Raw genomic sequence first — 27,520 nt, 5'->3', positions numbered from 1 at the left:
GAGGACGGGTCAAGGGGCCGCCCTTAAGGGCGAGCAGCTGACCGGAACGTCACCGGGATGCCGGATTCGATCGCTCGATCGGCTCCGCGCCGGCTGTCCCCTTCGCATCCTTCCGCTCTCTTCTCCCCACGACGTCCCGAGAGTTCGCCCTTGACACCCCTCCCACACAATCCTTCTAGCTGACCTTCGCTCTGCTCCTGACCTGCCGCAGAACCCCTCGCCCCTTCCTCAAATCTGCCAGCCCCATCCCTCGCCACCTTCACAGCCTCCTAAAAATCCGGCTCTTCCTTGTAGGCCTTCCCCATTTCATCCCCACCCTCCTGATGGCATCACCCAAACCGTCACGCTTCGCATTCCTGCGCATAATGGTTCACTTATTCATTCGATCCTATTTATTGGGCACTTCTTGTGCGCAGAGCCCTGTGCTAAGCGCTTGGGAGAGTATAAGCCCGTCAAAGGGCAGGGACTGTCTCTGTTACCGATTTGTACATTCCAAGCGCTTAGTACAGTGCTCTGCACATAGTAAGCGCTCAATAAATACTATTGAATGAATATAACAATAAACAGACACAATCGCTGCCCACAACCATTTACTCATTGTTTGCACCAATAAATCAATTAATAATAATAATAACGTTGGTATTTGTTAAGCGCTTACTACGTGCCCAGCACTGTTCTAAGCTCTGGGGGAGATAGAGGGTCATCAGGTTGTCCCACGTGAGGCTCACAGTTAATCCCCATTTTGCAGATGAGGTAACTGAGGCCCAGAGAAGTGAAGTGACTCGCCCACAGTCACACAGGTGACAAGTGGCAGAGCCGGGATTCGAAATCACGACTTCTGACTCCCAAGCCCGGGCTCTTGCCACCGAGCCACGCTGCTTCTCTCAATTACTGAGCTGTTACCGTGGGCAGAGCCCTGTAGTAAGCACTGGGGAGAATACAACAGAGCAGCGTTAGTAGGCATATTCCCTTCCTTTGGGGGTTTCCAGCTGTAATCTGCTTTCCCTCTAAGTGCTCACTGTACCAGCACGGTCTCCGTCTGCCTGTCTCTCCCACTGGAATCTAGTCCCGAGTCTGAGTCCAGCAGGGGCCCAGAACAACGCTCTGCACGTGATTCTCCGGGGGCAAAGCACCACACTGAGTGGCTACCAGGTGCAGAGCACCGTACTGGGCGCGCGGGAGCACAGAATACGAGCAACGGACACGGACCCCGCTTTCAGAGGGGAGCCGACAACCAGGCCGGCGGTTGTTCCCCCTCCATCCCCCAACTCCTCATCACCCAGCACCGGCTTTCCCACAGAGCCCACGTTCACGTACCATCCGATCCTCTCCCAGCAGCGCCGTTTGCTGGGTCCGTACGTGAGTACGGCGTCCCAGAGGTCGACGTCCGGGGTCACGCTGGGCTCAGACTGAGAGTCGGGAGTCAGATTCGAGGCCGACTGGAAGCCCTCGTCCTCCGAGGGATCGATGCTCTGGGGGACCTAAGGGCACACCAAAGAACCAACGGCCGTCCGCTCGGTGTGCAGGCAGAGACGAGGCCGCCACCGAGTCGCAGACCGAGGGAGGTTACGTAACAGAGATGTACGCGGTTATGAGCCCATTGGGGTACGTAACCCAAGTATACGTGGTTTTGAGCCCACCGGGGGTACGTAGCCGAGGTATTACACGGTCACGAGCCTGCTGACGTACGGAACCGAGGTGTACGCGGCTAGGAGCCCACCGAGGCAGGTAACCGAGGAAGACAGTTATAATAACGACATCAATTATGCTATTTGTTAAGCGCTTACTGTGTGCCAAGCATTGTACTGAAGCGCCGAGGCAGATGCAAGATAATCAGGTTGGACACCGTCCCTGTCCCACACAGGGCTCGGTCTAAGTAGGAGGAGAACAGGGATTGAATCCCCATTTAACAGATGAGGAACCGAGGCACGGAGAAGTGACTCGGCAGCAGAGAAGCGGCACCATCAGGACGAAAGTTCCTCTGACTTCCAGGCCCAGGCTCTTTCTACCAGGCCAAACTGCTTCTCGGTTATATACCAAGAACGTCCGTACCCAAGGAATACACGGACGGGCCTAGTGGAAAAGATGATGGCCTGGGAGTTGGGGGCCCCGGGTTTGAGTCCAGGTGGACCACCGGCCTATTGTATGACCTCGGGCAAGTTACTTAATTTCCCTGGGCCTCAGCTGCTCATCTGAAAAGATTGAAGATATGTTGTGAGCCCTGGGGGGGACGGGTCCCTTGTCCAATCTCAGAGCTGACCCCGATTCTGTTGCCGATTTGTCCATTCCAAGCGCTTAGTACAGTGCTCTGCACATAGTAAGCGCTCAATAAATACTATTGAATGAACCCCAGTACTTAGCATATAGCAAGGGCTTAATAAATGCCGCAATCAAAAACGACGAAATGAAAGGGACAACACAGTTATACCCAGCTATGTACCAGGGCACGTGACTGAGCTGCCCAGGCAGGAACAGAGGTTACTTTGGAGAAGCAGCATGGCCCAGTGAGAAAGCACAGGCCTGGGGGTCGGAGGATCTAGGTTCTAATCCCAGATCCGCCGTTTGCTGCGTGACCTTGGGCAAGTCACTTAACTTCTCTAGGCCTCAGTTTCCTCATCTGTAAAATGGGGATTCAACACCGGTTCTCCTTCCTACTTAGACTGTGAGCCCCATGTGAGACAGGGACTGCGGCCGGCCTGATTTACCGGTACGTACACCAGCGTTTAGAACGGGGCTCTTCACGTAGCGAGTCCTTAACAAATACCAAAAGAGAGAAAAGGAAAGGTCTAGACAGCTCTTGACTGAGATACGCGACTGAAGGATACGCAGTTATGGACTGACTGAGGGATACAGCTGAGGGACGTAGCCGCAGACTACGGTAGGGAACTGAGGCGTGGAAATGAGAAGGGTACACGGTGACGGCCCGACCGAGGAACGGAAACGGGAAGTAAAATGACGTCGGGGAAATATCAGGGATACTCTACTTTGATGGCAAGGCCGGACAGATCCGCGCTGTCGGGGACGGGCGGCAAATCCAGCTTGATGTCCATATCGTACGTGCGGCTGTGGACTAGGGCCCCGAAGAGGGAGACGCGGGTTTCTCTCTCAAACCTGTCTCCGACGGAGAAGTTCTGGGACAGGAGGCCCAGGCCCGGAAGTCCGGTCCCCGGAGCCGCTTCCATCACCCGAAGCGACTTCTGGATGGCGTCGTGACACCGATGCTCCTCATCGGCGATCAGCGACTGAATATCCGCCTCGAACACGCTGACGTCGTAATCGTCGTAGCCCCGGTGGCCGACGTTTCGGCCGACGTGCCTGTTGTTGAGGAAGTAGTCCCTCTTCCGCGGGAGCGGCCGAGGCGGCCCGGTCCCCGACAACAGCACCAGGAGACCCAAGACGGCCCGGATCTCCGTGAAGGGGGGACGGGGGGACGCCTCCAGCTCCTCCACCAGGGCCTCCAGCCGGTCCGCCTCCGGGCCCAGGCCTCCGACCCGCAGGTCGAAGGACAGCATCAGGACTTGGTTTTTCACGGGAAACCTGGCCAGGCCGGACGGCCCCCGGCGGGCCTCATCCCGGAACAGGTGGGCGAACAGGGTGTCGTAGGCCACCCTCTTCAGGCTGCGCCTCGCCCCTTCCTTGTCGATCGGCCGCCGGCCGAGGGACGCGCCCCAGGACACGGCGGACAGGTGGGCTTCGCACAGGTCGCCGAACAGCTGAGTGATGCTGTCCATCTCCACCGGCAAGGCTGCCCTCGGGCCGGACATCTTCACCTCAGGGACCTTCCTTCTGCGTGGTTCCGAGATCTGCAGAACAGCAAGCGGGAGGGGAGACGCTGGTGGCTGTTGATTGCCCACCTCATTTAACTGATCTCATACGCAGCTCTCCCGACTCTTAATTAATCCAGCTAACAGTGGTATCTATTGAGCACTTACTGCGTGCAGAGCGGTTTATTGAGTGTTCGGGAGAGTACAATACAGTAAAACTGGAAGAAATGATCCCTGCTCACAAGTTTACAGCCTCGAGGACCTTAAACCTTAGGCTGTGAACCCCAGGTGGGACAGGGACTGTGTCTGGTCTGATTATCTTGCATCTTACCCCAGTGCTTAGTACAGTGCTTGGCACATACTAAGTGCTCAATGAATACCACAGTTATTATTTACAGACCAAATTTCGATTCAAGATTGAAGCAGTGCCCATCCCAGGCCCCCAGTTGTGTGCTGTAACGGCATTTATATACACTGTATCTTTAAACCGTTACACTCCTGCTCTCTGTAATTTATTCTAGTGTCTTTCTCCCTGGCTAGATTGTAATCTCCTTGAGGGCAGGGATCATGTCAACTGATTTTATTGTACTTTCCCAACCACTCACTACAGCGCTCATTTCCACCTACCCACCCGGAATGTGTCCTCCTCTAGCACTCCGATAAGAGTTCACGGGTTCGAATCCCAGCTCTGCCACTTGTCAGCGGTGTGACTGTGGGCAAGTCACTTCACTTCTCTGTGCCTCAGTTACCTCATCTGTAAAATGGGGATTAAAACTGTGAGCCCCACGTGGGACAACCTGATGACCTTGTATCCTCCCCACAGCTTACAACAGTACTCTGCACATAGTAAGCGCTTAACAAATACCATCATCATCATCATTCACCCCAGGCCCACAGCGTTTATCCTTATTCTCTGCTATTTCCCCAACTGTAATTTATCTGCATGCCCGCCTCCCCTTGCAGACTGTTAACTCCTCGACAGCAGGGGTAGAGTCTACCACCTCTACTGCATTCTACTTTTCCCAACCATTTATCACACTGCCCAGAGTAAGCACTCTAGAAATACGACTGACTGTAGAAGCAGCGAGGCTCAGTGGAAAGAGCACGGGCTTTGGAGTCAGGGCTCATGAGTTCGAATCCCAGCTCTGCCACTTGTCAGCTGTGTGACTGTGGGCAAGTCACTTAACTTCTCTGTGCCTCAGTTCCCTCATCTGTAAAATGGGGATTAAGACTGTGAGCCCCACGTGGGACAACCTGATTCCTCTGTGTCTACCCCAGCGCTTAGAACAGTGCTCGGCACATAGTAAGCGCTTAACAAATACCAACATTATTATTATTAACATTATTAGATGGCTCTGCGCTGAGTGAGGGCCTAATAAATAGTACCCGTTGCCAGTTAGTTCATGCAACTCCCAAGAGAGGTTCTGCTCCCCTAACGCCAGCCTTCTCACTGCACCTCCATCTCGTCTATATCGCCCACGTCCTGCCTCCGGCCTGGAACGCCTTCCCTCTTGATACCAGACAATTATTCTTCCCACCTCCAAAGCCTTCCTGAAGGCCCATCTCCTCCCAGAAGCCTTCCCAGACTACGTCCTCCTTTCTTCCTCTCCCACTCCCTTCTGCGTCTTGACTTGCTCCCTTTATTCTTCCCCCTCCCCGCCCCCCAGCACGTAGCTGTAATTGTATTTATTTATATAAATGTCCGTCTCCCCCCTCTAGATTATAAATTTGTTGCGAGAAGGGAACGTGGCTATTACAGTGCACTCTCTCAAGCCCTCAGTACAGTTCTCTTCCAGCAATAAGCGTTCAATAAATACGACCGGCTTGACTGCGGCCAGAAAACTGGCTGGAATTTTTGCTTTCTAAGCTTCTACAATGCTTAGAAGGAGGAACGAGAGGTGGTGGAGCACAGGGAATGGGACCCCAAGGGGAATAAGATGAAGCTCGGCAGCAGTGACCTACGAAGAAGTTTGCTGGGGAAACTGAGGGAGGATCATGAGGAGAGTGAGAAAGTGGGGGCCCGCTAAAGGAGCATCTGGCATCCCTGGCATGAATCGGTGACCAGAACCGGGCCAGTTTCCCGGGCCCAGTGAGACCGAAGATGTCCTGACCTCCACCTATTTATTCATTCAATTGTATTTACTGAGCGCTCACTGTGTGGAGAGCACTGTGCTAAGCGATTGGGAGAGTACAATTAAACAGACCCGCTCCTTGTCCACATGAGCTTACAGTCTAGAGTGGCTCGGTGGAAAGAGCCCGGGTTTGGGAGTCAGCGGTCATGGGTTCGAATCCCGGCTCTGCCACTTGGCAGCTGGGTGACTGTGGGCGAGTCACTTCACTTCTCTGTGCCTCAGTTACCTCATCTGGAAAATGGGGATTCAGACTGTGAGCTCTGCACATAGTAGGCGCTTAACAAATACCAACGTTATTATTATCAGAGGGGAAGACAGACATTAATAAATATTACAGCTACATACATCAGTGCTGTGGGACCACGAGGCGAGACGGGGGGGCGGGGGGGGTGAATAAAGGGAGCAAGTCAGGGCGACGCAGAAGGGAATTCATTCAACCGTATTCATTCATTCAATCGTATTTTTTTGAGCGCTTACTGTGTGCAGAGCACTGCACTAAAAGAGGGCTTAGTCAGGGAAGGCCTCTTGGAGGAGATGAGCCTTCAATAAAGCGTTGCAAGGAGAGGAGGGAGGAAATGTCGGTCGGATACGAAGAGGGAGGGTGTTCCAGGCCAGAAGCAGGACACGGGCATGGGGTCGGCGCTGAGAAAGATGAGATGAAGGTACAGTGAGAAGGTAACCCCCAACCTCCCCCGGCCCCCAGCATCCTCCCTCGGCCCCCCCACAGAACCCCTCAAATCCCCTAGACCCCCAACCTCCCCCGGCCCCCAGCATCCTCCCTCAGCCCCCCCACAGAACCCCTCAAGTCCCCTAGACCCCCAACCACCCCCACAGAGGCCTCCAAATCCCCTAGTCCCCCAACCTCCCCCTCCCCCCCCCACATCCACCCTTGGTCCTCCCCCAGAACCCCCCAAATCCCCTAGCCCCCCAACCTCCCCCAGCCCCCCCAAACCCCCACCTCCTCCCTCAGAACCCCCCCAAGCCTCCTAGTCCCCCAACCTTCCCCCGCCCCCCCCAGGACCCCCCAAATCCCCCCAACCTCCCCCTGCCCCTCCCCAGAGGCCCCCAGCTTCACACCTCCGCCCCTCCCCCGCTCACCCCGCCGGCGCTCACGCGGGGGAGGGGGGGGGGGTGGCGCGCGCGGGCGGGGGGTGGCGCGCGGGCGGGGGGTGGCGCGCGGGCGCGCGCGCTTGGTCCTCCCAGGCCGGCGGGCGGCGCGCGCTGGTGACGTCACTCCCCCCCCCTCGCGCGCGCGCGCGCGGGAAAAGAGCGGGAAGGAGGCGCGGCCCTCACGTGCTCCATCTTCCCTCCCCTCCCTCCCTCAGTCAATGGGGGACTCTAGTGAGCACGTCAACGCCCCGAAACGCTTCGTAGGCCACAGAATTAGCACCAGAGGGCCTCAGCGCTTAACAAATACCTCAGTTATTATTATTATTATTATAATTAGAGTCCCCTTTCTGAAGGAGCTGACAGCCTCCGGCGCACTGGGCATTCATGTATTCATTCATTCATTCGCATTGATTCATCCGTTCAATCGTATTCATTCATCCATTCATTCAATCGTATTGATTCATTCATTCACTCAAACGTATTTATTCATTCATTCAATCAATCGTATTCATTCATTCACTCAATCGTATTGATTCATTCATTCACTCAAACGAATTTATTCATTCACTCGATCGTATCGATTCATTCATTCACTCAAACGAATTTATTCATTCATTCAAATTTATTCATTCACTCAATCGTATTTACTCATTCATTCACTCAATCGTCTTGATTCATTCATTCACTCAAACGAATTTATTCATTCATTCATTCAAATTTATTCATTCACTCAATCGTGTTTACTCATTCATTCACTCAATCGTATTGATTCATTCATTCATTCACCAAAACGAATTTATTCATTCACTCAATCATACTCAATCATTCACTCAATCGTATTGATTCATTCATTCACTCAAATGTATTTATTCATTCATTCACTCAATCGTATTGATTGATTCATTCATTCACTCAATCGTATTGATTCATTGATTCATTCACTCAAACGTATTGATTCATCTATTCGATGGCCTTGACTGAGTGCTGACTCTGTGCAGGGCACTGGACTAAACGCTTGGAAAGTCCAATTCAGCAACAAATAGAGAAGCAGCGGGGCTCGGTGGAAAGAGGCCAGGCTGGGGAGTCAGAGGTCGTGGGTTGGAATCCCGGCTCTGCCACTTGTCAGCTGTGTGACTGTGGGCAAGTCACTTCACTTCCCTGTGCCTCGGTTCCCTCATCTGGAAAATGGGGATTAACTGTGAGCCTCCCGTGGGACAACCTGATGACCCTGTATCTCCCCCAGCGCTTAGAACAGTGCTCTGCACATAGTAAGCACTCAATAAATACTATTGAATGAATGAATGTGCAGGGGGCGGCCTAATCCCGGTGGCAACCTCCCGCCCACAGGGAGACCCCCTTCCTCCTCATCGCTCAACCCCCTCGATTCTTTTAACCTTTTCCCCAAGGACCCACACTCTCCATTCCGTCAACCGTTTCGAGGACTTCAGTCAACCCAGACCCCGAGGGAGCTTAGCCCAGCGAAGCTAGTGGGCAACCGGGCCTGGACGGGGCCCAGCCACCCGACCGGTCCAAGAGTGGCCACCACCTGGGCTTTTCTCCCTAAAAATACATGGCTGGCAGAGGCGAGGTCCCAGGGCTTCCTGGAGGAGGAAAACTTTTAATGGCTGTAAGGGTGACCAGAGGATGGACCAGCCTCGCGTTTCCAAAGACCACCGATCACTCAAGGCAGAGGTCCACATGTGTACCACGACGACCTGGGGCTGGTGCCCGCTTAGAAGGGGCAATCCGGAGCTAGGGGAGGCTTGGGAGGTCCAGGGGGAGCTGCAGGTGGAGAGGGGCCATAGGAACCCCAGCCACCCGCTGACCGCTCCTCGTTATGGCTGATCTCTCCCAAAACGTCCTTTGGCTGTGTGGTCAGCAGGTCAGAGTCACTGCTTACTTGCCAGGGCGGCAGGCCTGTGGTCCCAACCGCCTCCCGCCCCGGCCCCGGCATCGTGGCTCAGAGGAAAAAACACGGGCTTGGGAATCAGAGGTCATGGGTTTTAATCCCGGCTCCGCCGCTTGTCGGTTGAGTGACTTTGGGCAAGTCACTTAACTTTTCTGTCCCTCAGTGACCTCGTCTGTAAAATGGGGATTAAGACTGTGAGCCCCACTTAGGACAACCTAAAATTGTACCCCCCCCCCCCAGCGCTTACAACAGTGCTTGGCACATAGTAAGCGTTTAACAAATGCCATCGTGATGATTATTATCTTGTGGCTTCAGCCTGCAGCGGGTGGCCCACATCAGACGCCTGCCGGTCTTCGCTGTCCACGGCCACGGAGGTCCGAACGGTGTTGGGGGTGGAGGAGGGGAGGCGAGTATCGCTTACTTTACCGGAAGGGAGAATGAGAGAGAAAGGAAGCGTAAGACGAGTTGCGAATTCCCTCCTCCCCTCTGGCACCGTCCCCCATCGCCGGCACGGCCAGTCCACTTTTGCTCCCCACAGCCTTCGGCCTGGGGTCCCGGTGGTCCCCTCTCCCCGGCGGACAGAAGAGCCGACGGCGGGGGTACGTCGGCCCTCGAGGCAGAGGTGGGCCGCACCACGGGACTGACCGGCCGGTCGGCCACCCTCACCTCTTGGACCAGAGCCTCCGGTCCCGAGACCAGTTTGGGTGCTGGGATCGCGTAACCGGTCAGCGGGGCCCGGGGAGAGCCGCCACCCCGCCGTGGCCTGGGGTGTCCCCGGCTGGGGAAGGATGGCGGGGCGGCCTCCCCGCACCCAGAATGTACCGCGGCTACGCCAAAGGGCAGTCGCTTGCTGCCCTCTGGGGAGGCGGAGCTGTTAAATCAGGAGTTGGCGAGAGGGGGGGGATGTTCAGCTGGAGACTCCGCGCCCCTGCCTCCCTCCAACCTCCCGGACACCCCGCCAGCCCCCCCGGCCAAACAAGACCCGGGGCCAGTGGCTCACCTGAGCGCCGCAACATCCTCCACCGCCGCTGCAGCCGCTGTCGTTGCTGCTCCAGGGCCCGCACTTTCTCCGGGGACGCGGGTCTGGGGATGCCCAGGGTGGGTGGGGGAGCCCCCAGAAGGGCTCCAGTCAGCGTTTCCACATAGGAGAGTTCCGAATCCTGGGGGTCGGGGGGAAAATGTGGCCGCCGTGACTCACTCGACTGCGGCACCGGTATCCTCTGGGCCCAGTCCTGGGACCCAAGGACACCACACCTGCCCTCTCGGAGCTCCCGTGACCCACTGCTACAGAGGTCCAAGAGGAGCCTCCCTTCCTTTCCCAGCTCTCCACCAGTGACCACCCCGCCCCCCGACACGTACCCGAACCCCCAACCACTCTCCTTCTCACCCTCCGATCTTCACCCCGGCCCAGGCCGCTCCCGTCGCTTCCTCCACTACCCTCACGCCTTTCCGCTACTAACACTGCAGTTGACGAGGAGCAGCGTGGCTTCGTGGAAAGAGCCCCGGCCTGAGAGTCGGGGGACGTGGGTTCTAATCCTGGCTCCTCCACTCGCCTGCTGAGTAACTTTAGGCGAATCATTTCGCTTCTCTGTGCTTCCGTTCCCTCAATTGTAAAATGAGGATTCGATATCTGTTTCTCCTCCCCTTCAGACCGTCAGCCCTGGTGTCCGACTTATCCGGCAACTACCCTGGGGCTTGGTACATAGTAAGCGCTTAACGACCACAATCATCACCAAGGTTGTCTTCCCTCATGCTTCCGACTGTCCTGTCCTCACTGGGCACTGACCCCCCGGGAGTCCAGCTGAGTCTCTGAACCCCACTGAAGTCTGGCTCGCAACAAAATCCCATCTCGCCCCCTTCCCCTCCCTACACACCCAGGGTCTCAAGACGCAGCGTCCGCGGCCGGCCTGTGGCCTCTCACCTGGACCACGGCCAGGATCCGCCCCTGGGCAACGCCCTGCAGCAAGCCGGCGAGCAGCCACGTCTCCCCTCGGTCCAGGTGGGCGCCAGCCCCCAAAGCCAAGACTACCAGGTCGGGCCGGTAGCTGTAGGCCACGGGGAGGAGGAGGCCGGGGATAGCCAGGGTGAGGCCGTCGCCCTCGGCGCCCTTTGGTTTGACGGAGCAGAGAGTCAGGGGGAGAGTATGCGCTCAATCCGTCACCCCCACCACTGCTCAACGCCAAGGGACGCCCTTCTGGCCAGGAGTCTTGTATCTACCCCAGCGCTTAGTACAGAGCTTAATAATTCATTCAATAGTATTTATTTATTGAGCGCTTACTATGTGCAGAGCACTGTACTAAGCGCTTGGAATGAACAAGTCGGCAACAGATAGAGACAGTCCCTGCCGTTTGACGGGCTTACGGTCTAATCGGGGGAGACGGACGGACAAGAACAATGGCAATAAATAGAGTCAAGGGGAAGAACATCTTGTAAAAACAATGGCAACTAATAATAATAACTGGTATTTGTTCAACGCTTACTACGTGCTTAAGCACTGTACTAAGTGCTGGGGTAGAAACGAGCAAATCGGGTTGGATACTGTTCCCGTCCCACATGGGGCTCACAGTCTCAAGCCCCATTTAACAGATGAGGGAACTGCGGACACAGAGAGGTGAAGTGACTTGCCCAAGGTCACGCAGCAGGTATGTGGCGGGGCCGGGATTAGAACCCATGGCCTTCTGATTCCCAGGCCCATGCTCTAGCCACTAGGCCATGCTGCTTCTCACAGGAAAGGCGTAACCAACACCGCCATCAGTATTATAATTAGGGGGAAGCCCCAACCTCTCAGGAAGCTCCCTTTTTCATCAGACCATCCCTCACCCTCCATTTGGGGCATGAGGTGGCAAATGGGGGGGCAATCAGTGCCAGGCCCCAGTGACAGGATCAATCAATCAACCAAGAAGTCGAAGCCCTGGGTTTGAATCCTGGCTCCGCTGTGTGAGATCAGGAAAGTCGTTTAACCAATGTGGACCCGGTGTCCCGCCCACCCAAACCTGGCAGGGCAATGGGGTGGTGGTCTCTCTTGCTCTTTTATTGTCTCAGACGCCCAGAGAAAGGGACCCCCCACTCTTCTCAGGACCCCCCCCACTCCTTCCTGGAGGGCAGTCCCTCTTCCCGTCTGACCTGGGACCCTCCGGCAACAATGGGAGTCTAAAAACAAGGGCTCCCATGGGGGTGAGAACACCAGCCCCTCACTGCTCAGCCTGGGGCTGTGGAGAAGGCAGAATTTAGAGAGGGTCTGGGGTCTGAGCCTGGGAGGTCACACTGGAGTGGTGTTCCCCGAGGCCTCAGGGTCCTCATCTGTAAAATGGGCAAAATGATTCTTGCATCTCCTGGGGTTGTAACAACCCATCCATCACCGCCCCCCCGCCCCCGCCCCTCAAATAGGTCCGGTCCAGCCTCCAGCCCCGGGGTCACCTGTTTCCAGGCCAGGGGGACGCGGTAGTCGGAAGGGCTGGTTCCGGGCCTGTCGGCCCCACCGACGTGGACCAGGAGGGCTTGGCTGTGGGAGGAGGAAGGGGCTGGGCTTGGCGGGGTCCGGGACTAGGGGGAGAAGGAGTGACCGGCCCCCCCGTCCGGCCCCAGGAGAGGGAACCAGCCTGAACTAGGGAACCCGCTTCCCCCGTCCCCCAGGCCCTGCCCTCCCGCCCCACCACCATCCCGGCCAGAATCGCCCCCCGGGCTCTGCTGCCACAGACAGCCGCCGGGCATTCTGCCCCCCTCCCCCAAACCCCGACCTCCTCCGAAGGGACTAGAACGGGAGCGATCAGAGGCAAGGTTAGAGACGGTGTGGGCAGGAAAAGGGCATATAAGCAGTGACCCCCACCCCCTGAAGCCCCCCAGCTCTGTCAGCATCCCCTGCCCCAGAGAGGGGTCTGTCGTGAGTGGGCCGCCCCCGAGTCCACCCAGGAAAACATCCTTCTCTCAGGGCCCCGCAGCCGCCGCGGCGACCACCACAGCCACCGTCACAGCCGTCGCCACGCACCCCTCCTCGGTCAGGTCCACGGCGATATCCAGGTCCCCCACGGCGACGCAGAGCACCCTGCAGAGGCCAGAGCGCGGGCTTGCTGGCCGCCCCGGGGGGCACCGGCAGCCGGAATCGCTACGGGAACGACGCCCACGAGGGGCTGGGTCCAATGGCCCCAATGGACACGCACACACATACGGACACCCCCCCCCCAACAGTCACAGACAGCACACACTTCACCCCCCACAAAACATCGTCACATAATGCTCTCTCTCCCCTTTCGGTCTTTGGGTCCCGCCGTGTTGGGCTGGGCCGGGCAGGACAGAACCCAAGCAGGTGGGGTGATCCTGGGATCACGTCCCAGAATGGGAAACCCTGAACTGTGCTCTGCGTGGAGAGGGAGTGGGAGTCGGGTAGGGGAGAGGAGGAGGGCTCCAGGTCGATCACGTCGGAACGCCGGGTCAGGGACAACCCCCAGGAGAAGCCCAGGAAAACCCGGGTCACCTCTTCAGCCCAGAGTCGACGCAGCGCTTGACGGCCACGGAGGAGGCGGCGGAAGCCGCAGGCGTCGTGACGATTCCGTTGCGGACCTAGGAACCAGGCAGGGTGGAGACTCAGGGGGGACGCGCCGGGGCCGTGGTCGTCTCAGAGGGAGGGCTAGGAACGGCCCTGTTGACGTGGGACCCGGCCACCGGCTGAATCGGGACGGCTCACAGAGAAGCGGCGTGGCCTAGTGGATAGCGCACGGGCCAGGGAATCAGCAGGGCCTGGGTTCTAACCCCGGCTCCACCGCTTGTCTGCCGGGTGACCCCGGGCAAGTACTTCACTTCTTTAGGCCTCAGTTACCTCATCTGAAAAACTGGGGATTAAGACTGGGAGCCCCCTGTGGGACAGGAAATGAGTCCAACCTCATTATCTTGTATCTACCCCAGCGCTTAGTACAGTACCTGGAAAACAGTAAGCACTTAACAAATACTATTTGTTAGTATTTGGTCATCTGGTCTAGTCCCCTGCCACTGGGGAGGGCCACACCACCACAACCAAATAGAGGTTGTCAAACTTTGGAGGAGGAGGAGGGGACCACAGTCTCCCCCAGGGCCAGTCTGCCATATTACCTGCTTTGTCAGGATTTTGTCCAAGATGGCCAGGAGTTTTCCGAGAGAGTGGAGAGCATCTTTGTCTCCAAGCTGGGCTTCACCTCTATTGCACGTGAGCATACACACACACACACACACACAAAACAAAAAAGCATACTCATAAATCATGTTGTTACACTCCTCTAGACTGTAATTTCCTCTAAACTTTAAGCTGCTTGTGGGCAGAAGACATGCCTACCAAATCTGTCATAGTGTACTCTCCTAAGTGTTTCATACAATGTCTGCACACAGTAATCGCTCAATAAATATTATTGATCGATTTAGGTAGAGAGAAGATGAGCGTCTTGCCCAAGGTCACCCAGCAGGAAAGTGGTGGAGCCAGGATTAGAACCCAGGTCGCTATGCCTTGAGCTCATTAGGCTCCTTGGAGTCAGAGGATCTCCAGTGTAGCCAATTTTCTGGACGTTCCTCAGCCCTGGGCAGCCCTGGCTAAAGGAGCTTTGGCAGTAAGTTCATAGAACCAGGATGGGGAGGGTGGGGTGAACATGGAATTACTGGACCCCAAATCCCACCCCACCAGGGCAAGGGGCTCCGCTAGAGCCAAAGGAAGGCAGGTTCAAACCCGACAAGAGGAAACACTTCTCCCAGAGGACTGTGAGCGCAAGGAATGAGTTCCCACTGGGAGCCGTGCGGCCGGAAATTCCGGCAGCTCCCAGAGGGGTCAGGACGGACCCGGGGGTGAGCGGTCCAGGTTGGGTCACTGGGGGACGGTCAGGGATGGAGAGGGGAGAGTCGGGGCTGTGGGACTGTCCGTGCTGGGTCACGGGGGGACCATTAAGGAAGGAGGAGAGTCAGGGGTGTTGGATGGTCCAGGTTTGGTCACCGGAGGACAGTTAGGGATGGAGAGGGGCAAGTCAGGATGGAAAGGGGAGAGTTGGGGTGGGGGACGGTCCATGCTGGGTCACTGGGGAAAACATTAGGAATGGAGGGGGGCAATGAGGTGCTGGGATGGATAATAATAACGATAATAAGGGTATTTGTTAAGCGCTTACTATGTGCCAGGTACCATACTAAGCACTGGGGTGGATACACGCGAATCGGGCTGGACACAGCCCCGTCCCATCCGGGGCTCACAGTCTCAGTCTTCATTTAAAGATGAGGGAACTGAGGTCCAGAGAAGCGAAGTGACTTGCCCAAGGTCACACAGCAGACAAGTGGCGGACCAGGGATTAGATCTCATGACCTTCTGACTCCCAGGCCTGTGCTCTAGCCACTTCGCCAGGATGGCCCGTCTGACGCGGGATGGCACCGTTCAGGAGCTGATGGTTTTATCCGACAGCCTGGGCCCCGGGGTTTCACCCCAGCAGGGTAGGAGCAGCTACATCCGAACCCACTACCCTCCAAGATCCCCTCTGCCCCCACTGTGGGGCGGGGGCGGGCACTGTACGCCACCTGGCCAAAGCTGCAGCGTCCCCTCCCCCGGCAGGCCCCTCCTCCCGGTGCACGGCCGAGGGCAGGGGCCACCCCGGGGGTCCGGAGGCCAGCCCGGCGGCCGTGCGGATCGGAGGGATGGGGCCCAGCAGGCTGGTCCTCAGAGTGGCCAGGGCCTCCTCCACGAGGCTGGCGGCGTCGCTGGGCTCGGCTTCCTGGCCCGGGGGGACCGACCTCTGCTCCGGGGCTCCGGGGCTGGAACCCTGTTCCGGGCCGGCACCTAGGAGACGAGGTGGGGGAACGGGCCGGTCCGGTGGGGGGCAAATCCCCACATCGCTTGAGACGGCCCCGCCCCCAACGTCCCCCTTCCCCACCACGCACTTTCTTCTCACTGGGTCAGCTGTCCGTTGAACTCTTTCTGCCCCACATAAATTAGCTTGGGCCTTCAAACTCTGAGCTTGAGAGAAATCGGGCTGAGGGTAAATAATCACGCTAATAACTGCGGTACTTGTTAAGCGCTAATGCCAAGCTCTATACTAAGCGATAAGGTAGATTCAGGGGAATCAGGTTGGACCCAGTCCCTGTCACACATGAGGTTTATAGTCCAAGGAGGAAGGAGAACGGGCATGGAATCCCCGTTTTACGGATGAGAAAACCGATCGTTTTTGTCCGTCTCCCCCGATTAGACTGTAAGCCCGTCAAAAGGCAGGGACCGTATCTGTTACCGATTTGTCCATTCCAAGCGCTTAGTACAGTGCTGTGCACATAGTAAGCGCTCAATAAATACTATTGAATGAACGAATGAAAGTTAAGTGACTCGCCCGAGGTCACGCAGCATGCTAGAGGCGGGGCTAAGACCAAAAGCCTCAGTTTCTGAAATGCCCCTTCTGGACCCACCGTCCCCACCCCTCTGGCCCCGGGGACCCCGCCGCCCCCCTGCCGTCTCCAGCCGGGTACCTTCCTGCCTGAGGCACGTCCAGTATGGGGCCTGGGCAGCTCGTACGTTCTGAATCGACTCCAGGGCGCTGCCCGGTGACAATGGCACAGAGGCGGTGAGTGCCAACTGGGGGGGCCCCAGAGACGATCAGCACCCTCTCCCCCTCCAGCCCCACCCTCCCTCAGTTGGCCTTTCTCTCCCAGAAGGAGCCCCCCACCCCCAGGACTCCCCAGATCCCCAGGACCACCTTCTCCCCCTGTCCCACCTCCTTGGCCTTGAGGATTAGCCCCAGGCCCTCCCCCACTTGGATTCCCCACCCTGCCCCCCCGCCCAGACCCCTGCCCTGAACCTGAAGCACGGCTCCATGTTGCCCGGCAGCGGGGGCAGGGGGTCGCCGAGGAGAGTCCTGACCGTCGTAGAGACCGACTCCGCCAGCGACAACAGGTGGTATCCGCCCTGGAGAAGGGAAGCAGGCCGGGGGGGCTGCAGGGGCTGGGGGAAGGGTCCGTAGGGGCGCCTCTCCCCTCTGTGCCCTTGATCTCCCAGGGAGAAAAAAAACAAACCTATCTACATCCCCGTAGTTGTCTTATGCTGTCGAGTCGTGTCCGACCCATAGCGACGCCATAGACGCATCTCTCCCAGAACGCCCCACTTCCACCTACAGTCGTTCCGGTAGCGTATCCGTAGATTATTTTCCGGTAATAATACGGAAATGGTTTACCATCGCCTCCTTCCGTGCAGTATTTATCTTGATTCTATTTATTGCTATTGTTCTTGTCTGTCCGTCTCCCCCAGTTAGACCGTCAGCCCGTCAAAGGGCAGGGACTGTCTCTATCTGTTACCGATTTGTCCATTCCAAGCGCTTAGTCCAGTGCTCTGCACATAGTAAGCGCTCAATAAATACTACTGAATGAATGAATAAATGAGACTCTGCCCAGCCCAGGTGAGTTTTGACTTGCAGCAGATGGCCTTCCGCTCGCTAGCCACTGCCCAGGCTGGGAATGGAATGGACAGGCCTCTGCTTGACTCTCCCTCCTGTAGTCGTGACAGGTAGAGGAGGACTGGAAACTCTCCAGGTGCGACTCTGAGAGGGTAATCTATCTCCTACTCCTTCATTATTCACTGTTCGGCAAACCCGAACACGGGATCCCAAAACCCTAGCGATGCCTCCCAGCATCATCCTACACTTCCTGCATCCATCCCTCTGCCTCTGGCAGTCAATCGTATTTACTGAGCGCTTACCGTGTGCAGAGCACTGAATTAAGTGCTTGGGAAAGTACCACATAGCAATAAATAGACGCATTCCCCGCTCACAGGATGCTCGTGACCCCCTCCCTGGCCCACCCGAACCTGGGAGGGCGGTGGGTTGGGGGTCTCTCCTGTTCTCCCGTTGTCTCTGACCCCCAGAGGAGGAGACCCCACCCTTTCAGAACCCTACATCCCTTCCTGGGGAGCAGTTTCTCTTCCCATCTGACCTGGGCTCCGCCTGCTGCAATGTGAGCCTTAAAAGAGCGGCTCGCAGAGGTCCTTCTGTCCCCCGACCCGGCCCCCGTCCGCTCGGGACTCATCAGCTGGAGCAACTACAAGACCCCAAGGCAGGGGGATAGACCGAGCGACCCCAAGCATGTCCCCTGGGTCTCTGTGTTCGGCCCTGGAGAGCCCCCACTGATATCCTGGCACTCAACGGGACATAGGACACTCACCTCCAGGACAACACACAGCCTGCCCCCGGCCAGTGGCTGCAGCAAATGTGTCAGGTGTGCAAAGCACTCCGGGGTGGCGACCATCTCTCCCTACAACCAGAAATAACGTCCCCGACCCCCCGCCACCCATCAGCACGACTCCAGTCATCCCAAGCCCCCCTCAGGTCCCCAGCCCCAACTGGGGGGATCCCGGGACCCCTCACCTGCCAAAGACCAGAAAGCTCACCTCGGGGTCCCCGATCCCGGAGTCATAGCCCGCGGACACCAAGACCAATTCGGGGTTGAACTGTTGATCCCACAGCACGGTTTACGGGGGAAACAGACGGGGCGGGGAGGAGCGGGTTGATCTTCCCTCCGTGAAATCTGGAGATCTTTGGTATTCCTTCTGCCCGTTTTCCACCCCGTCCCTTCCCCGAGGAGGCCCTCTCCCCTTTCCCCTCCCCCCACCGAGCGGGTCCTGTGGTTGGGGGACCCCTCTCCCCATCCCACTCCCCCCGACCCCCCGTCCCCCCATCAAGCCGGCAGGGCGGGGGAGCCCGGCCCAGACATCACCTCCAGCGCCAGCGGCAGCAGAACGTGGAAGAACACAGCCAGGTAGTCGGCGTTCCCCATTCCCACCTGCCGGGAAAGAGCCAGTCAGTGGCAGGCGGGGGTGCGGGCGAGAGGGAGGGGATGCCCCGGGGGGTCGGGGAGTGGGGAAGACCTCGGCAGCCCGGCCCGGGTGGGGAAAGGAAGGATCGGCGGTCCCGGGTTAGGGGTGGGGGGCGGTCTGCGCTCTTCACAAGGGGCAGGGGCAAACAGGGCGAGAAAGGGGCAGGAACCTTAAGGGGAAGGGTCAGGCGGTGGCAGGCTTCACAGAGCCAACAGGCCAGGAAAGAAGGCCCCAGATTGGGTCTCTGTGGCCCTGATTGGAGTCCTTAAGGATGTGCAGGGGCCAGGGAGGGTCGAGGCTGGGAGTGCAGGGAATCACCCCCATGGAGTGGGCACCTTCAGGGCCTGGCCCCTCACGTCCAAATCAGACCACGGCAGGAGGAGGGTCCCGCACTCGCTGGAACCCTCGGGTGAGGACGGGGGACGCGGCCCCGGGGCTCGGCTCGGGCCAGGCCGGGAGCCGGGTGCCAGTTGGCCCCGGGCTCTGGGGCGGTCACCCGCGACCCCTTCCTGGGCACCCTATCATGGGGAGGGGTGGCGGGGCGTGGGCCCGAGGTCCGGGCACCCCATCCTGGGGAAGGGTGTCGGGGGGCGGGAGGTCCCCAACCTCATTCCAGGGCACATTGACGTTGAATCCTCGGCCGCTGCCCTGCCCCACGGCGTCGTAGTCGGATTCTCGGAGCTGCGGCCAGAAACGCTGGTGTTCGTAGCGGTGCCAGGAGAAGTACAGGACGCTGGATGCACACGGAAGGGGTCACCGAACAGAGCATCCTCTCCCCGACCCCCGCCCCCACCCCTGGCTCGGACATTCTGACTCTGACCTTGGGTCATCCTGGAACAGGTACTGGGTGCCCTGACCGTGGTGAATGTCCCAGTCCACGATGAGAATTCTGCCCAAAGGAGAGAGGGAGACAAGTGAGAGAAAGGGAGGAAGGGAGGAAGGGAGAGAGGGGGCTGGGCTAACCCCATCACCTCTATCCAATTTGGGCCCTGGGATTTTGCCTCATTTTCCGGGGACCATCCCGAGCACTCCCCCAATCCCGCTGGAGAGTGGAGCCCCTCCCACCCCACTCCCCAACCCCGCCATTCCCCTGCTGCGACGGTGTAGCGTCAAGGTGTGGGGGGCTTCCCGGGGGCGGAGGACGCGAGATCCGGGTCCTCTGAGTCCTGTACTCTGAGGTGGGATCCAGCCCACCCTCGGGACCCGGGAGATTCAGAGGAGAGGGAAATGCAGCGGGAGAAACTGCAGTTGGACATCAGGAAGAACTTCCCACCTTTCGGGGGGATGAAGCTGGAGGTTGGAGAGGGAGGGGAAGGAGTTCGGGGTCGGGCAGAGCCGGGTCAGGAATGGGGCGGGCGGAGGGGTCAGCGGGTGGGCTCTGGGAGAGGGGTGTCACCCAGCGGGGCTTGGACACCCCCAAATCCTGATGGCTTAAGAACGGGGGAGAGGGGAGGAAATCGGAGGCTTGAAAAGCTGGAGCCCTGAATCATCTGCACGGGCCTCACCTCTTCAGCCCGTGCTTGGCCTTCGCGTGCCGGGCTGCAACGGCCACGTTGTTGAACACGCAAAACCCGTTGGCGGCGTCTCTCTGGCTGTGGTGTCCTGGGGGCCTGCGTCGGGGAGAGCGGAAGGGGCATCGCGAAGAAGAATAACCAGGAGGGCTCTTAGTGGCACTTTTCCAATCTAGCGCACGAGGATCTCCCGGCGCCAACCCGAGAACCGTGGGCCCCCTTCGGTTCATAAACCCGGAAGGAGGAGGAGGAGGAGGAAGGCCCCTGATAAAGAAGAGCCGCACCTCTGCACCAGGTGCAGAACGGCCCAACTCTGGGAACGTAGGCCTTATCTCACAGGGCTGGGACAAACACAAAAGTCTGCACTGGGGGGAAAGTGCCGGACGTGGTCAGGAGGATACTTCCCAAGGCGATAAGGCTCTCAAAGCCCCCCGTCCCTCTACAGTTGCGCAGGCCTCGATCTCGCCGCCAACCCCTAGCCCACGTTCTGCCCTCCCTCCTCAAATCTGCCCACTTACAAAGCCTTATTGAGGGCCCATCTCCTCCAAGAGGTCTTCCCACTTTTCCTCATCTCCCACTCGGCATCCCCCTGACTTGCTCCCCTCGTTCTCCCCCCCTCCCAGCCCCACAGCACTCATGTACATATCTGTTATTTATATGTATTGACATCTTTCTTCCCCCCACCCAAACCGTAAGCTCGTTGTGGGCAGGGACTGTGTCTGTTTATTGTTGTTTCTCCCCAGCTCACAGTACAGTGCTCTGCCCAAGGTAGTGCTCAATAAATACGACTGAATGAATGAGTCTCGATGCCATTGAGACTCAGGTTGTCTGATCCCGCGGACCGCCCTTTGCATTCCCTGTGGCTCCCCCACGCAGCTAGGGTTGGGTCTCCCTGCGTTGATCGGGGTGATAAACCCACTTATTAAGCGTATCTTCGCGTGCCTTCACAAACCGTATCATGTGCGCTTATATCGGGTGTCAGCGTGAACCGTGTTTCAACGTACTCAGCGCTCAGTACAGTGCTCTGCACACAGTAAGCGCTCAATAAAGACGACTGGATACGAATGAATGAACCCTGTGAATCCTCGCACGCGGCGGGGTGGGGATGGGAGGCGGTGGGCCCAGGAGGTGGGCACCGTGGGCGGTGCGGGATGGGCATCCCGGGCCATTTATGGCGGGGATCGTGGACGGGAAGGCGGAAGGAAGGGCACAGTTACCTGACCAATGCCATGCCGTTGCGCACGGCTCCGGTCAGCACGGCATCCACCAGCTGCAGGGTGACCCCCGCGGCGAGCCGGGCACACCGGTAGCTCTCCTGCGGGGAGACCGAGTCTTGGGGCGGGCACGTGGGCCCACTGCCCACCGGGAGTCGGCAGGGATAGGAGCGTCAGGGCGTCCCCCGATAGTCGGATCAATCTGGGACCCCCGACGCTGGCGGCCCGAGACCTCCCCTCTCCCCTTCCAGGACCCCTCACAACAGCTGGGGTTGGAGGCAGTCGGCAGGACGTTCAGTGCACGGCCTAGCGGCCTGGGGAGTCAGAAGGACCCGGGTTCTAATCCTAGCCCCGCCACTTGCCCGCCCTGTGACCTTGGGCAAGTCACTTTGCTTCTCTGGGCCTCGGTTACCTCATTGGTAAAATGGGGATTATAAGAATAATAATTCTGGTATTTGTTAAACGCTTACTAGGTGCCAGGCACCGTACTACGCGCTGGGGTGGATACAAGCAAATCAGCTTGGACACAGTCCCGGCCCCACGGGGGCTCACGGTCTCGATCCCCATTTTACAGATGAGGTCACTGAGGCCCAGAGAAGTGAAGCGATTTGCCCAAAGTCACACAGCAGACAAGAGGCAGAGCTGGGATTAGAACCCAGGACCTTTTGACTCCCAGCCCCGTGCTCTATCCACTATGCCACGCTGCTTCCCATTAATAATAATGTCGGTATTTAAGCGCTTACTCTGTGCCGAGCACTGTTCTAAGCGCTGGGGTAGATACAAGGTGATCAGCTTGACCCACGTAGGGCTCACAGGCTTCATCCCCATTTTACAGATGAGGGAACTGAGGCACCGAGAAGTGAAGTGACTTGCCCAGAGTCACACAGCTGACAGGCGGCAGAGCCGGGATTACTCCCAAGCCCGGGCTCTTTCCACCGAGCCGCGCTGCTCCGCCCCATGTGGGGCACAGACTATATGTCCAACCTGATTAGCTCGGATCTACCCCAGCATTTAGTACAGTGCGTGGCACGTAGCGAGCCCTTAATATCATACGTTAAAAAAAAAAAAAAAGAGCACGTCACCCAGAGTCCACAGCTTGGGTCCGAACCTGTGAACGAGCAGCCATGAGCGGTGGAGGGGGAAGAGCGCTTACCGGGTGGAAGTAAACGGCATCGTAGCGCTGGGACAGGGCCCGCAGCTCCTCCTGGCCCATCGTCTGTGTCGCCTTCACCACCTCCAGGTACTCGGGGCTGCGGGCGTGAGGTGGAGGCTCGGCGAGCCCAACACGGTGCCGGCTCGACGGCCCCGTCCGGGGACGGACGCGGCCGGCCCAGACCCAGCGGCCCGGTCGGCCCGGTCCGGTAACGGCCACCTCGGGCTCGGGCCGCGGGGAGGGAGGCCGGAGGGGGGTCTTTCCGCCTCCCGCCGCGGGACCCTCCATCCCGGATCAGAAAACCGGGCGGGAGGACGGGGTCCGAACCCGCTGGGCTTGGGGAGGGGGCTAGGGACGGGACTGGGAGTAACGCCACGCCGCGCCTGACCGGCGACGTCTCCCGCAGAGTGGCATGGGATATCGGGGGGTTCGGGCAGAGGGCAGGGGTGGGGCAGATGACGCCGATTTAGCACCCCGGGGATGTGCCCAAAAGGCCAAGGAGGGGGTGCAGGTCGGGGGGGGGGGGGGAGGGTCCCCGCACCTGTGCACGAGCCGAATATCCTCCTCGGTCGCCTCTCTGGCCGGGAGCCGGACACAGCGCCGGGCCAGCCCGTGCCGCCGCAGCCTCTCGTAGCAGGACGACAGTCGCTCGGGGACCTCGATGGCGCAGATGGGGCTGCGTGGAGACACCGAGACTCAGCCCACGTCATCGTCCCCGCCCCGCCCCGCCAGCACCAGCCTGGACCCCCGGGCCCTCGGCTGACCGTCCGCGGGCTGCGTGACTGGGTCTCAGTTTCCCTTCTGGGCCAGAGGAGAGGCCCGTGTCGGGCCCGTGACCTCTCCCGGGCCCAAGGCTCCCCGAGGGCGGACGCGGTTCTGTCCCTTTTCCTCTTCCGGATGGGGGGCTCCTTGAGGAGGGGGGCTGGGGCCGGTCTCCGCCACGACGGGGGAGAGAGCTTGGGCCCAAAGCTGTCTTTGGTGAGGCAAAAAGAGGCCCAAAGCCGCAGGGAATGACAAAGACTGGGGAGGTGAGACTCCCCAACGCCCTCCGCACCTCCTTCGGGTCCCCCATTCTTGCATCGTGCCTGCTATCCGGGAACGCACCTCCCCCAGGAAGTCTTCCCTCACTAATCTTTCATCTCTCCATCCCGTTTTTCCTGTTGTGTCACCTCGAGTCTTTCCCCCAGAACAAGGTACTCACGCGACCTCCAGTCACGTATGTACATATCATTACACTCGGCTGGTTTCCCCGTGGGAAATTTATCTTAATGCCCGTCTCCCTTTGCTAGACTGTAAGCTCCTCAAAGGTACGCATCACGTCTCGCTCCGTTGTCCTCTCCCAGGCGTTTACGGCATGCTCTACACAAGGTACGTGCTTAAAACGAAGCAGCGTGGCTCAGTGGCAAGAGCCCGGGCTTGGGAGTCGGAGGTCACGGGTTCGACTCCCGACTCTGCCACTCGTCAGCTGTGTGACTGTGGGCGAGTCACTTCACTTCTCTGTGCCTCAGTTACCTCATCTGCAAAATGGGGATTAACCGTGAGCCTCACGTGGGACGACCTGATTTCCCCCAGCGCTTAAATCAGTGCTCTGCACATAGTAAGCGCTTAACAAATACCAACATTATCATTATTATTATTGTTAAAAGATACCAATGACTATTTGATGCAGGAGCCCGGTGGGTAGGTGGAGGCAGTGGCTTAGCCTAGTGGATAGAACATGGGCCTGGGAGTCAGAAGGACCTGGGTTCTAATCCCGGCTCCTACCACTTATCTGCTCCGTGACCTTGGACAGGTCCCCTCACTTCTCTGGGCCCCGGTTACCTCGACTGTAAAATGGGGGTTAAGACTGTGAGCCGCATGCGGACAGGGACCGCGTCCAATCTGATTTGCTTTTATTTACCCCAGCACTCAGTACAGTGCCTGGCACATAGTAAGCACTTACTACCGCAGTTACGGCGATGGTATAATCCACCCGAAAGCCCTCCCAGCCCCTCCCCAGTTCCCACAAACGCCCCCACCCCCTCTCCCCTCCCGACGGCCATCTCTTGCATCGTACTCGCCCAAGCGTTTAGTACAGTGCTCCGCACACAGTCAGAGCTCAATAAAGACCACTGAATTCCCGTCCCCCGGGCCCTTACTCGTCCCACAGCAGCTTCACACGGGTCATGGCTTCATCGTAGAGGAGGGCTGTTCCAGCAGCCATCGTCGGGCCCGGCGAGAGAGCAGCGGAAGTGGACCGCGCAGAACTCGGGGAGAAGACCCAACTGGGTCTCTGCACGAGACGAAATCCCGCGTCGTCTCCCCCATAGCCACCCGAGGCGGAGCCCTTTCCCTCCCATCTTTCTCCTTGGGGGCAGGGGGTGGACCTCCCGTCACGGGCCCGGGACGCGAGGCCCTTCTCGAGGCCTCCAAACTAAGGGCAAACGCTTTGGCGGCTCAGTCTTTCCTTCTGTGAAACGGGGGGACCGTTGTACTTTCCCACGCGCTTAGTACAGCGTTCGGCACACAGTCAGCGCTTAATCAATATGACCGAATGAAAGAATAAATGACTAGGGGCTCTCTAGTCATTCTCCAGAGAAGCAGCGTGGGGTGGTGGATGGAGCACAGGCCTGGGAATCAGGTCATGGGTTCTAGTCCGGGTTCTGTCACATCACGGGGCGAGTCATTTCTCTGTGCCTCTGTTCCCTCATCCGAAAAACGAGCCCCACGTGGGACAGGGGCAGCGTCCGGCTCCATTTTTGCCGTATCCGCTAAGTGCCTGGCACGTAATGAGCGCTTAACAGCGTGGCTCAGTGGAAAGAGCCCGAGGTCGGGAGTCAGAGGTCGTGGGTTCTGATCCCGCCTCCGCCACTTGTCAGCTGGGTGACTTTGGGCAAGTCGCTTCACTTCTCTGGGCCTCAGTTCCCTCATCTGTAAAAGGGGGATGGAGACTGTGAGCCTCACGTGGGACCACCTGATGACCCTGTATCTCCCCCAGCGCTTACAACAGGGCTCAGCACAGAGTAAGCGCTTAACAAATACCATCATCATTATTGTTATTATTAACAAATACCATTCTTATTATTATCCCTACCCACTGTTCTTTATTCCTCCCTCAGACAGCCAGGAATTGAGCCCTCCCACCTCCCTGGGCCGGCGGGTGGTCGGGTGTGAGCTCGCCATTGGGTAGGGATTGTCTCTATCTGTTGCCGAATTGTAATAATAATAATAACGTTGGTATTTGTTAAGCGCTTACTATGTGCAGAGCACCCTTCTAAGCGCTGGGGGAGATACAGGGTCATCAGGTGGTCCCACGTGAGGCTCACAGTCCTCATCGTAGCTCAATGGAAAGAGCCCGGGCTTGGGAGTCAGAGGTCATGGGTTCGAATCCCGGCTCTGCCACTTGTCAGCTGGGTGACTGTGGGCAAGTCCCTTCACTTCTCTGTCCCTCAGTGACCTCATCTGCAAAATGGGGATGAAGACTGGGGGACAACCTGATGACCCTGGATCTCCCCCAGCGCTTAGAACAATGCTCTGCGCCAAGTAAGCGCTCAATACTAAGTCACTTCACTTCTCTGGGCCTCAGTGGCCTCGTCTGTAAAATGGGGATGAAGCCTGGGAGCCCCACGGGGGACCACCTGATGACCCTGGATCTCCCCCAGCGCTTAGAACAGTGCTCTGCGCCTAGCAATTGCTCAATACTAAGTCACTTCACTTCTCTGGGCCTCAGTGGCCTCGTCTGTAAAATGGGGAGGAAGCCTGGGAGCCCCACGGGGGACCACCTGATGACCCTGGATCTCCCCCAGCGCTTACAACAGTGCTCTGCACCAAGTAAGCGCTCAATACTAAGTCACTTCACTTCTCTGGGCCTCAGTTCCCTCATCTGTAAAATGGGGAGGAAGACCGTGAGGTCCACGTGGGACCTGATGACCCTGGATCTCCCCCAGCGCTTACAACAGTGCTCTGCGCCTAGCAATTGCTCAATACTAAGTCACTTCACTTCTCTGGGCCTCAGTGGCCTCGTCTGTAAAATGGGGATGCAGCCTGGGAGCCCCACGGGGGGCCACCTGATGCCCCTGCATCTCCCCCAGCGCTTAGAGCAGTGCTCTGCACAGAGTGAGCGCTTAGCAAATCCCAACATAATGATTATTGCTAAGGAAGGAATTCCAGAGGCTTTTGGCGGTGGGGTGAGCTGGTGCAGGCCCCCGGGTGGGGCGGAGGAGAAAGCAGAGGGGGTGGGGGGCGGGGTGGGGGGCGGGGCGGCCCGTGACCCACCTCGGGAGGGGCGCCGGGGGGATTCCGGGGGGATTCCGGGGGAAGGGGCGGCGGGACCCCGACCCTCGAGCCGCGCCCTCCTTCTGCACGGGTAGCTCCCCCTGCGCCCCGGGCCCGGGACACGCCCACTGACGCACGCTAGACCACGCCCCCCGACGCACGCCGGGCCGCGCCCCACGGACGCCGGCCAGGACACGCCCACCGACGCACGCGGGTAACGCTCATCGACGCACGCCGGGCCCCTCCCACTGACGCGTGCTAGGCCACGCCCACCGACGCGCGATAGGACACGCCCGCTGACGCACCCCGGGCCGCGCCCGTCGACGCCCATCGGGACACGCCCACTGACGCACGATAGACCACGCCCCCCGACGCACGCAGACAACGCCCATCGACGCGCACCAGGCCACGCCCACTGACGCACGCCAGGCCACGCCCACTGACGCCCACGGGGCACGCCCATCGGCGCCCTCTAGACCTCGCCCGCGGAGGCCCCCTAGACCACGCCCACCGACGCACGCCGGGCCACGCCCACCGACGCCCGCCAGACCACTCCCATCGACGCGTGCGTGGCCACGCCCACCGACGCCCGCCAGGCCACGCCCACCGACGCCCGCGAGGCCCCGCCCTCGACGTCCCGCTTGTCCCGTCCCCGCTGCGCCCCCTGCCGGCCGCCGCCGCCCCCG

The 27,520-nt window shown here is 58.8% G+C and overlaps 2 protein-coding genes across 7 annotated transcripts in view; both read right to left on the bottom strand.

Moving 5' to 3' along the window:
- The window catches only part of TUBGCP6 (tubulin gamma complex associated protein 6), a 28,949-nt gene extending 22,540 nt beyond the window's left edge, over positions 1 to 6,409 (bottom strand). For 3 of the 6 annotated variants that reach the window (XM_029078603.1, XM_029078607.1, XM_029078608.1), the window contains exons 1-3: positions 4,396 to 4,501; positions 2,985 to 3,803; positions 1,318 to 1,481 (exon numbers count right to left, since the gene is read on the bottom strand). In XM_029078603.1, the coding sequence (XP_028934436.1) occupies positions 1,318 to 1,481; positions 2,985 to 3,764 (944 nt within the window). In that variant the 5' untranslated portion in view covers positions 3,765 to 3,803; positions 4,396 to 4,501. Of the gene's footprint in view, positions 1 to 1,317; positions 1,482 to 2,984; positions 3,804 to 4,391; positions 4,502 to 5,150; positions 5,243 to 6,373 lie in introns of those variants that run through there. The other 3 variants (XM_029078604.1, XM_029078606.2, XM_029078605.1) reach the window with 3 other exon arrangements.
- A 2,711-nt stretch (positions 6,410 to 9,120) lies between these two features.
- HDAC10 (histone deacetylase 10) lies at positions 9,121 to 26,955 on the bottom strand. The gene is made up of 21 exons (XM_029078503.2): positions 26,835 to 26,955; positions 24,719 to 24,852; positions 23,122 to 23,256; positions 22,581 to 22,677; positions 21,431 to 21,528; positions 20,208 to 20,312; positions 19,523 to 19,591; positions 19,309 to 19,435; positions 18,603 to 18,668; positions 18,277 to 18,336; positions 18,051 to 18,140; positions 16,697 to 16,803; positions 16,368 to 16,435; positions 15,432 to 15,690; positions 13,998 to 14,082; positions 13,387 to 13,472; positions 12,901 to 12,957; positions 12,333 to 12,417; positions 10,837 to 11,022; positions 9,916 to 10,075; positions 9,121 to 9,335 (listed from the first exon to the last, which is right to left on the bottom strand). Exons 2-21 carry the CDS (start codon positions 24,781 to 24,783, stop codon positions 9,214 to 9,216), a joined length of 2,127 nt encoding a protein of 708 aa, XP_028934336.1. The 5' UTR covers positions 24,784 to 24,852; positions 26,835 to 26,955; the 3' UTR covers positions 9,121 to 9,213.
- Between the last annotated feature and the right edge of the window lie 565 nt (positions 26,956 to 27,520).

This window comes from Ornithorhynchus anatinus, chromosome 14 (genome assembly GCF_004115215.2).
Source record: "Ornithorhynchus anatinus isolate Pmale09 chromosome 14, mOrnAna1.pri.v4, whole genome shotgun sequence".
NCBI lineage: Eukaryota > Metazoa > Chordata > Mammalia > Monotremata > Ornithorhynchidae > Ornithorhynchus > Ornithorhynchus anatinus.
The sequence above is the reverse complement of the archived record's forward strand: the minus strand, read 5'-3'. Positions and strand labels throughout refer to the sequence as shown.